At 38.7% G+C, this 10,170-nt stretch overlaps 1 protein-coding gene across 1 annotated transcript in view; it reads left to right on the forward strand.

Annotated features, from left to right (window-relative positions):
- LOC101861537 (chitobiosyldiphosphodolichol beta-mannosyltransferase) overlaps window positions 1-9,750 on the forward strand; it is a gene marked incomplete in the record, with an annotated part of 19,351 nt that extends 9,601 nt beyond the window's left edge. Inside the window, 6 exon segments of the mRNA XM_013087508.2 lie at window positions 543-581; window positions 1,422-1,469; window positions 1,954-2,064; window positions 4,384-4,498; window positions 5,333-5,408; window positions 6,765-9,750. Coding sequence (XP_012942962.1) covers window positions 543-581; window positions 1,422-1,469; window positions 1,954-2,064; window positions 4,384-4,498; window positions 5,333-5,408; window positions 6,765-7,061 — 686 coding nt within the window.
- Window positions 9,751-10,170: the final 420 nt, after the last annotated feature.

Consider the following 10,170-nt stretch of genomic DNA (forward strand, 5'->3'; position numbering starts at 1 on the left):
GGGAGGGAAGGAGGGAGAGGGAGAGAGACAGAGGGAGAGAGAGCGAAAGAGAGAGAGGGAGGGAGGGGGGAGGGAGGGAAGGAGGGAGGGAGAGCGAAAGAGAGAGAGAGAGGGAAGGAGAGAAGGAGTTAAAGGATCGATATTGGATCTAAGGTCTTTGTATCATTGTAAAGTGCGTTGAGCATTTCCCAAGTGTGGGAGGATGACTGGCGTTGTGGTGTGGTTTGCTCCTTCTTTCCTCCCAAACATCTGTCGTCCCGATCTCTCCTCCTTCTTTTTTGTGTTTGTTACTGTCTTGTAACACCTCTAATCTTTGACACTTATGTGACCTTATTGTGTTGCAAGTGTCGTTAAACTGTTACTAAAACTATAACTCTCATAGTGGAAAAGTGCTGTACTAATGTATTTATTATTATTTATTATTAATCCTACTAAATAGTTGCTGAGCTAATTGTTGATGTAATCTTTTTGTACCTTTTCTGTGCTCTTTTCTGCTTTTTTTTTCTCCTTACGCCATTCTTCTTTTTCTTTCCTTTTCCCAGAGGACGAAGACTTTGGAATTTTACTGGAAGCTTTGAAAGGTAATCATCATCCGCTGCCTTGTGGACTGGCGTGGGCGATCCTGGACCTCCACTTCACTCTGTCTTGCGTTATGATCCATAATGTTCTAGGGAAAGAATACAGCAGTTGTTTCCCCTTGCCTTCTGCTGGATTTTTATATGGTTTACTCCGCTGGCCTTTGTCCAAAAGGACTAACCCACAAGGCAGTGGGGGCAGGTGGCAGGTTTCGGCGCCTCCCTCTCGCCTGACAGTCTCTTTACTGAGCACATGAGATATTCTATAGAGACAGGGTAATGGTATTGACGGAATACAATGAAAAATGAATGGTATTTATCAATTGTCATGAAGTAAATACATTAGAGTCGTCTTAGACCAAACGGTCGATCTGAAGACATCTGTAAACCAAAAGAAAATATAATTCTTTTTCTTCGCTATCGACAACCTTCTATTGTTCTTATGTCGCCTCCATCTTTTTTGTGTTTGTTGCTCTCTTGCAATGCCTCTAATCTTCGGCACTTATATTACCTAACTGTGTTGCAAGTGCCGTAAAACTCTTACTAATACAACCCAAGCCCCCCCCCCCAACAAGTCTACTTAGTTTCTTTCAAAAAGAATGTAAATAGTCTGCTAACTCTGCAAACATATTTTATGTAACATCAGACCAGGGTGTATATGCAGCAAATTATATACATCACTGGCTACCCGTTTGTGTGCAGTTTTAACAAATAAAATGGAATGGATTTTGTCTTCTTTCATGACACTGTCAACATGCCATAAGTCTACTTTTGAAAAGTTATTGTTCCTACTTGTATGTAAAGGTTGTAGTAATTCTCATTGCACTACACTCTTTCTTCCTTCAGATTATGACTTACGGGAAGCTGTCCCTAATCTCATTTGTGTCATCACTGGTAAGTTAATTAAAATAAAATAGATCAATGAATTACTGTTTGTTGATCCTCAAAGGGAAATTTGAGTAACAAGACAAACAGACATACAGACAAAAAGACTTACCGACAAACAGACATACATGATGAATAAATGTTGTGAAGTGCATAGAGCATGCTGCAGAGCATGGATGTGTCCTAAATAAATGCAATCATAATTACTATTATTATAATCATTATCATTTTTATTATTATTATGATTATTACTATTACTATTATTATTATTGTTATTATTATCATTATTATTACTATTATTACTGTTATTATTATTTAATCATTTTTCTTTTAGCAGTTTACATTAAAGACTTAGACTTGCCTTCCTTCCAACCAAAGGCTCGTACTTCTTCCACCTTTCCCTATCCAGGGTTAGCCTCTTGATATTGATGGTATTGATGATGATCTTGCTGTGACAAATAATGACGATACACTTTGACTAATTGTTTCCCAGGCAAAGGGCCACAGAAAGAGTTTTACAGTAAACAGATCAAGGAGAGACAGTGGGAGAAAGTTCAGTTCTGTCTCCCGTGGCTGGCAGCAGAAGATTATCCCCTTCTCTTAGGTAAGTCATTCTGTATTAAGCATTTGCACACATGACTGCTCCCAACTCAAAAAGTGCACTAAATTCCCTGAGTAGAAGAGAACAAGTCAGGATCTTTCGCCTGCGAACACAACACATCCCACTGAATTCCTACCTAAATAGGATCCGCAAGGATACCCCACCCGACTACACGTTGTGTGACTGCCAGGATGAAACAGTACCACACCGCCTCTTTACCTGCCCAGTACTTAGCGACCTGCGTAGTACCTCCCTACCTGCCTCCCCAGACATCGGAAATACTTTATACAGCGACAAAACACAGCTGATTAAAACCTGTAAATTCTTTGCCATATCTTAGAACCCAGGTGGTTTCTGGATCGGAAAAGTAAAGTAAAGTAAAGTAGGTAAGTCTTTCCACATCACGCACGATGGAAAGACTGAGGGAAGCTGGTGTCTCTAGAGGGTCGGGGAGAGACAGCAACCTGCGTGGAAAAGCCAGATGGTTTAGTAAGTGTTTTACAGCACTTGCAACACAAAAAGGTCATATAAGTGCCGAAGATTAGAGGTGTTACAAGAGAGTAACAAACACAAAAAAGAAGGAGGGGAGATAAGGAGGATAGTTGTTTGATAAGAAAGAACAAGCAAACCACTCCAGAAAAGCCAGAAGAATATCCAACCAGCTGATGACTGGCACGATCAGCAAGCAGACCTTTCTTGGATCCTGGAGAGGAGGTGGGGCCAGCGATGGCATTGTTCTGTCTACAATGATACCTATTTTCCAACCAGATAACCAAGTCGTTCTTTGTGTGCATATTCAGTCTCTTCATGAGCATGCGTGGGTGGTTGGTGGGTGCTCTGGTGTAGTTTGCTTCTTCTTTCCTATCAAACATCTATCATCCTGATCTCTCCTCCTTCTTTTTGTGTTTGTTACTCTCGTGTAACACCGCTAATCTTCGACACTTATATGACCTTATTGTGTTGCAAGTGCCGTAATACACTTACTAAAACTAAAACTCTTGAGCATGCTGTTAGCTCAGTTTTCAGTTAGTATCATGTTGGATTGCAGAGCAGATAGTTTTAAAGAATCTCCACCCATTTGGCTCAGCTCTGTTGGACATGGCTCTTGAATTTGAAGGTCCTGCCTTTTGAATAACCTCACTGTGTTGATAGAGGTGTTGCTCCTGTACAATTTGGCATTTTCACAAACCTCTTCATTTCAACACCCAGGGACTGCTTGGCCCCGGGGGGGAGTGTAAGTATGTCAGCTTATACGTTTGCTACTTAAAATGATAAATAATAAGGATAATAATGAAAAAACAGCATTTTTATGCAGCACATTTCTGTTTTCTTTTTAAAAAAAGCTCAATACACATTACAGTCAAAGACATCACATTTAAAAATTACTTTCCAGGTGTATATGTACAACATTATAATATTTATGGTAATAAATATAAATGTAATACTTATGTACCAGGCACTATTTTCTCACTTTCTTGTCACAGATGAGCCTTGAAACTTCATGGGATGATAGAAAAGGAATTGCCGTACTACCCTGTGGTATTAATGTGGATATAATCAGACCTGCCAAGATAAAACATGAGCTCTGTGATGTTTATGACACATCGAAGAAGGCCAATCAGATTCGCATAAAATCTGATTTTTTTTCTTGATTCCGTCAGCTTGTGTGTGACTTATCGTAAATGATGTGACAATTCACAATTTTAGTTGCATCTGTTTGCAATATTTGCACCACTTATAGTAAATTATTTGAAAACACTCATTTCTTTCTGTGTTTATTTGCAATATTTTCAGGACTTATTGTAAATAATGTAAAGAGACATGTTTTTACTTTTGTGTATTTGTAATACATAACTATTTGCCTCAGTGGGTTTGTTACATTATCTAAAACTACTGGGGTTCTGTGGACTCCAGTTTTTTTTCCTCCAAACTCCTATCTTTGTGGAAGATTCTGAGGAAAACTGCTGTTTTTGGTCTTGAAGTAATTGGAAAGTCTGTAGAAATCTTTCTCCATTTGACCAAGCCAAAACTGCTCACGTATAGGGCCAAAGACTGACTCTTTTGATGTAAAGATAATTATATTCATTGCCTGTTTTACATAGTGCATATCCACACTGCAGCATGCTCTATGTACTTTACAATATATATTATTACTATTTATTACTATTTAATTTTTGTACCTTTCTTCTATAATGCCCATGTACTCATTGGGGATTAGAAATAGAGCCTGAGGCACTTAAATGGCAGTCGAGATTGATAGTGACTGAACTAAGGACATTCCTTCCAGATTTGTTTCATTCGATGCGTTTGCTTCTTACGCAGGGTCAGCTGACATTGGTGTGTGTTTGCACATGTCTTCCAGTGGCCTTGACCTCCCAATGAAGGTTGTTGACATGTTTGGCTGCGGGCTGCCTGTGTGTGCCGTCAAGTTTGAGTGGTATGTCTGTCGTACACTGTGCTTTCCTTCTTTTGTATTGTTGTCACAGATGACCAGCTTTTTGAAGACGTCAATAAGTCAGTTTATTTTCCAGCTTTCTGTATGAACTAGTATTTTGACTTGGGTGTTTTGATGCAGTTGGGGGGGTGAGGTAAGGCATTTACCACTGGGACATTAGAGTATCGTCTTGTCTTATCTTATCATATCATATCTTATCTTATCTTGTCTTATCCTATCTTGTCTTGTCTTGTCTTTTCTTTTCTTATCTTATCTTATTAGACTGGCATACATTAGGAATGTCAAAGTGCAGGGAGTGTAAGACATCAGACCTACAATAAGTGTGTAGGTGTGTGGGGTGGGGAATGGGTGGTAAAGCATAAGACTGGCAGTCCCAGGATTGTTTTGTTATTGTTATTGTTTGGTTTCCTCACTCAGCAGGCTGGCGGCCGGCTCTATTTCTTATGTCTCAGGAGGAGCATTTCTAGTCATAATTCAGACCCGTCTTTGACGGAGCTTGTGGAATGAATATTTAACTTTTGCTTCACCAAATCAAAAAAAAATTATTTTGTGGGTCAGCTGGTTTTATCACAAAGGTGATGGTAATTACATTTGCTTTGATATGTCTGCAGTGTATGATAATGATCTACATCGCGACGTCAGTTATTTCTTGTCCTATCTCCATTTTTTTAACGTTGAAAATGTGACTTCTTCTAAAGCTCACTCTTTGTTATGGACTCCTTTCACTTTTATTAAAAATGGAGATAGGACAAGAAAGCACTGAGGTAGCGACATGATTAAGAAGTTCAGATGTCCTGATTGTGTCCCCTGTTTCAGTATTGATGAGCTGGTGAAGCATGACGTCAACGGTCTGATTTTCCGAGACAGCTCCGAGCTGCTTACCCAGCTGCAGGTACAGAAGAAATCTTTTTCCAACAATATTTCTGTTTGTTTATTCGGAGAACCCAGTAACGTAACTACCATGTTAACTCTTTTAGGACGGAGAAGACATATACGTCCGATCAGTAGCTCTCTCTCTTGCCCTTTTTAACTCCCAGTGGAACATAGGCCATCAACAACATTTCTCGAGGAAGCATGTCCTGTGCATCCTTTTCTAGCTGTTTCCATGATGTTCCTGCCGATCAGCAGCAGAGCAAAGGAAATGTTTCAGCACATTCAAACCATCATACACAAATCACAAAAACGAGTTTGCAGTACTGTTTTCATAGTATGTATATTGTTGCATTGTTTTTAAAGTTTTATGTAAAGAGAACAAATTCGAAAAATCCGTTTGAATTGTGAAGTTCTGCCCCTAAAACAGCACTTCTTCTTGCGTTGTCGAATGGCGAGAATGCGGATCCTCAGTGAGTCAACACATTTTGCTCACAATTCACCAATATTCAGCACCAAATCAAGACAGGGGGCCAACCTCCGAAACCCCCCAAAAAACAAACTTTCTTCCTGATTCTTTCAGATGTGTGTCACTTCTGTTTTAGTCTTTCTTTCTTTCCGTCTTCTGTTCCTGTTTTACTTTTCCCCAGCTCTGAATGACCATTATTGTGTTATAGCTGGTTCACCTTCGTCTGGCAGTGTTAAAAAAATTCTAGCTCAATGAAGAATTTACCAATGCCCACCAAACTTTGCATGTCACTTCTGCAGGCCAGTGACCAAACAAAAATATATTGTTTTTTAAATTGACCCAGTAATAAAAAAGTTTTTCTCTTTGGGCCCTATATTAAAAACCGCTCTTTGGATGCATACACAGGATCACTAAAATAAATGACTTACAGTAACTTGCCTACAAATTGCTCATTTTGAGACAGCGACACCACCCTGCCCCCACATTTCAGTGTAAGCTTGTAGATTTCATCCCCCGGCTGTCTAGACATCTCCATGTGCTCCATGCGAGTCTCGAAAAATACTCACTCTGTCTCTTGAATCATGTTTCTTTGGGCGAACGTTAAAGTGTGGAGTTGAGGAAAATGTGTCAACTGTTTAAGGTGTACGCTGTAAATCCCATATGATTTTTTTGACCCGCTTTTGGCTTACATCAAAGAAAACGGGTCGGAAGGTTAGTCTGCAGTGACTTTTATGAATGGGCTTTTAGATTCTGTTGGTCACTTAAATTTTAGATCAGCATACAAAGACCCAGAAAGATTTAACAGAGCGATTTGTTTTTATCGCGTTTTAATCGTGGTCAGACGAAAGTGAACAAGCTATAGTGTGCTTCTCTTTACTCACACATGAAACTCACGTTTTCGTCTTTCAGGATCTTTTGGGAGGGTTCCCTTCAAATCAGGGCAAGCTGAGTACCTTCCGGAAGAACTTGGAGCTGTTCCAGTCGGTGCGCTGGCACGACCAGTGGAAACAGCTGGTGCTACCCATCTTTGAAGAGATCGGGGCGACTCAGAAACCTTCGCAGTTCCGTGTTCAGACCGGATCAGGGATTCCTGAGAATTTTGACGATATCGGAAGTGAAGATGGAGAAAACAGCGGGAACGTTCATCCTTCTTCAGCCGGAGAAAGTGGGACTGGTGCAGCGCAGGAAGGAAAGAAAGAGAGATGAAAGACTGGAGATTAGTCGATGAGTGAAGCGGTGTTTGCGGAAGGTTGTGTGTATATGTTTGTGTGGTCTAAGGATTTTGAACAAATCTCTACAATTACTGTATATACTTGCCTATAACACGAGCTTTTGTGTCTAATATGGGATAAATTTCTGACATATTGAAGGGGGCTCAAAACACATGAAATAGAAAACAACATGTCGTAGGGCATCAAATATAGTGTCTTGCCTTTGAGTTACTGTATCGAGATTGATTTAATTTGTGAAACTAGAGTGACATATATTCCAAGTAAAGTGCTATACTGTGTTGTGGGTGGTTGCTCATTGGAAAATCCTATTTAGCATTACTTCCCCTTTGTTTGACCCAATACTGGTTGTGTGTCACGCGAATAATAAAATTGGGGGTGGAGGGTATACTTTTGAACCTCATTTTTTTTTTTTTTATTATTTTTTTGGAGGGGGGGGGGGATCGCCCGTATTATAGGTCAGTACATACAGTAGTGTTCACAGACGCGAGAAAGGTTGGAGTTAATAGATTATTGCTGGCACGTTTTTTACCTTGCCACTGCTGGCCTCATACCTTAAGTTTAAGCCCTGTGCCATGTTGCAGTATTTGGAGGTCGATTCAAGAGGGTGGTGACTGTTTCAATTTGTCTGACAAGTTTTGGGCAAGTCGTTTGAACTGAGTATTGATTATTTAAGTTTGTTTGACATGTTTTATGCTTTGTGGAAGTAGTTTGAAGTGGGTAGTGACTGTTTAAATTGTTTGACAAGCTATGTGGAGGTTGATTCAAGTGGGTAGTGACTGTTTAAATTGTTTGACAAGCTATGTGGAGGTTGATTCAAGTGGCTAGTGACTGTTTAAATTGTTTGACAAGCTATGTGGAGGTTGATTCAAGTGGCTAGTGACTGTTTAAAATTATTTGACAAGTTTTGTGGAATGGGTAGGGAATGTTTAAATTTGTTTGACAACTTTTGTGGAAGTCGTCTGAAGTGGGAAGTGATTGTTTAAATTTTTGTGACAAGTTTTGTTATTTGCCCTAAGTTCTTCTCTGTCCCGTCCATGTTGAAAATGGAGTTTTAAAAAAAGCTGATTGGGAAATTCTGTCGCTTTTATCCATGGTGTGGGAAAAAAAAAGAGAAAAATATGTGAAGAAAGGTCTGCCGATTCACTTTAAGTTGTAAATAAAATGCCATGACATGGCTGTGTTCATTTATGCAAAAAACAAAATTCCATTACTACATTTCTGAAAAAAAAATTTTTTTTTTGAAGAGACATGGAAATGGATAAAAAGCAAAACTTCATTATTGCTTTCTTGAAGAAGTTAAAATCAAAACATTTCTTTTCTTTGCAGTTATAACATGTTTAAGTTTTAAGTTTAACTTAGTTTTACATTGAGGTGCATCAGCTTTCTAAATAGAGATGCTGTTGTTTTGAGTTCTTGTTTTGCTGTTTCATCATTTGAGGTAACCGTACTATGTCTAGACTATGTTTGACAATTATAACAGGAATAGGAATTTATTGATTATTTTGCTAAATGGAATTGTATAGGTTCAACGACCCTTGCAACACTGTAAAGTTATTTAAAAGGTGGAATCATTTTGCTTTGAGTAAAAAAGTCAGCTTTTAAAAAAACGAACACAAGAAAGAAATGCTATTTTGTAACCCTTCTTTCTCGACATCAGATCTTGACGTTGGTTCAGCCAACACCTTTTTTTTCTCACTCGTATCTTTTTGCCAAGGTTTTTGACTTGGATCTTTATTGTAGGCCTATTTGTTTATCTCATATGTGCACATATGTGCTACTACTAGTCACTACTACTAAAGCTCAGCAGGCTTGTTCTATCAGAGACCGACGTTAGATTTGGAGGTCCTGTCTCTTGAATAAATATTTTTAGCACCATTTTTCCTTTAATTTGCTCAATCGAAAGCCTGATCAGTTACCCTACTCGTTTAAAAAAAATCAAAGTGAAACTGTGACTAGTTTTTTAATATATTAGAATTCAAGTTTAGGAAGAACGTTCTTTTTTTAAATGGTTACGCTTACAAAATGTCTATTTATCTCCAGACTGCTGTGTATTAAATAAGGTTAAATAAGGCGTTTTGGCTGCGTATGGCAGAATAGTGTTGATAGAGGCGTTCAACCTACACACTAACATTCTGAGTGGTCCGGTGTGGAAGAGAGTGAGGCATGTTACATATTACAATTTTCAGTTTCTGAATTTCAGGTACCTCTTGTTGCAATCGTGTTCATTAAATTAATTCATAATGCTGTCGGTTTTCATTATTGCATTTGATTAACGAAATAAAGCTGTTGGGAGTTTTTTCATGCCATCGTTTGATTTTGATGTACAATTTTATTTTTTTTTACATTTGTGTGAAAAATGATATTATTTAATTACCACTTTAATAATTTTATGTTGAAACATTATTTAATTTACTTGATGGGTTCAATGACGGATATTCTCAAGACTGGATGAGAGACATTTCATCTCAGACTGGACGGGCAAAGAGACTAAAATTCTACCGAAAATTGTCACTGGGCTAGCAAACTGGCACATCTCATTTTTGTTACTTTTGAGATAAATGGAAAAATCTGTTTAACACTTTGTCCCCACGGGACGCGGATCAAGCGACGGAGTGATATAGCAACAAAAACGTTGCAGCAATGAAATCTCGTTTTTAGACATGCACATTTGTTCAAGTTCAATTTCTTTTCTGAATGGTTTGTGTGGCCTTTGAGGTTGAAATTCAGTTAGTATACAATTAGAGTGAAAAAATCTTTTTAAATGTCTCATAGACCTAGCATGAGAGCTGTTTTATTCCTACGCCATGACAAGAATTTGGGTGATGAATGAGCTAGATCTGATGTTTTCAGTTCCGCTTCTATTTCCTTTTTTGGTGAAAATGCGATCGTCACTTTCAGTTTCTCAGTATGCTGAAATGTTGATAATGGTTGGGGTATTTTTACCGAGATACAGGTGTAGTACTGATGTACCGCTTCTGTATCCTGGTGCGTGGGGACAAATGTGTGGTCTGCGCTGTGCACATATTGGTGAAACATTTACTTTTAGTGAGTCCGTCATCCATGGGTGGCTGGAAATTGTTAAT

The sequence above is a fragment of the Aplysia californica genome, unplaced genomic scaffold (assembly GCF_000002075.1).
Source record: "Aplysia californica isolate F4 #8 unplaced genomic scaffold, AplCal3.0 scaffold00596, whole genome shotgun sequence".
NCBI lineage: Eukaryota > Metazoa > Mollusca > Gastropoda > Aplysiida > Aplysiidae > Aplysia > Aplysia californica.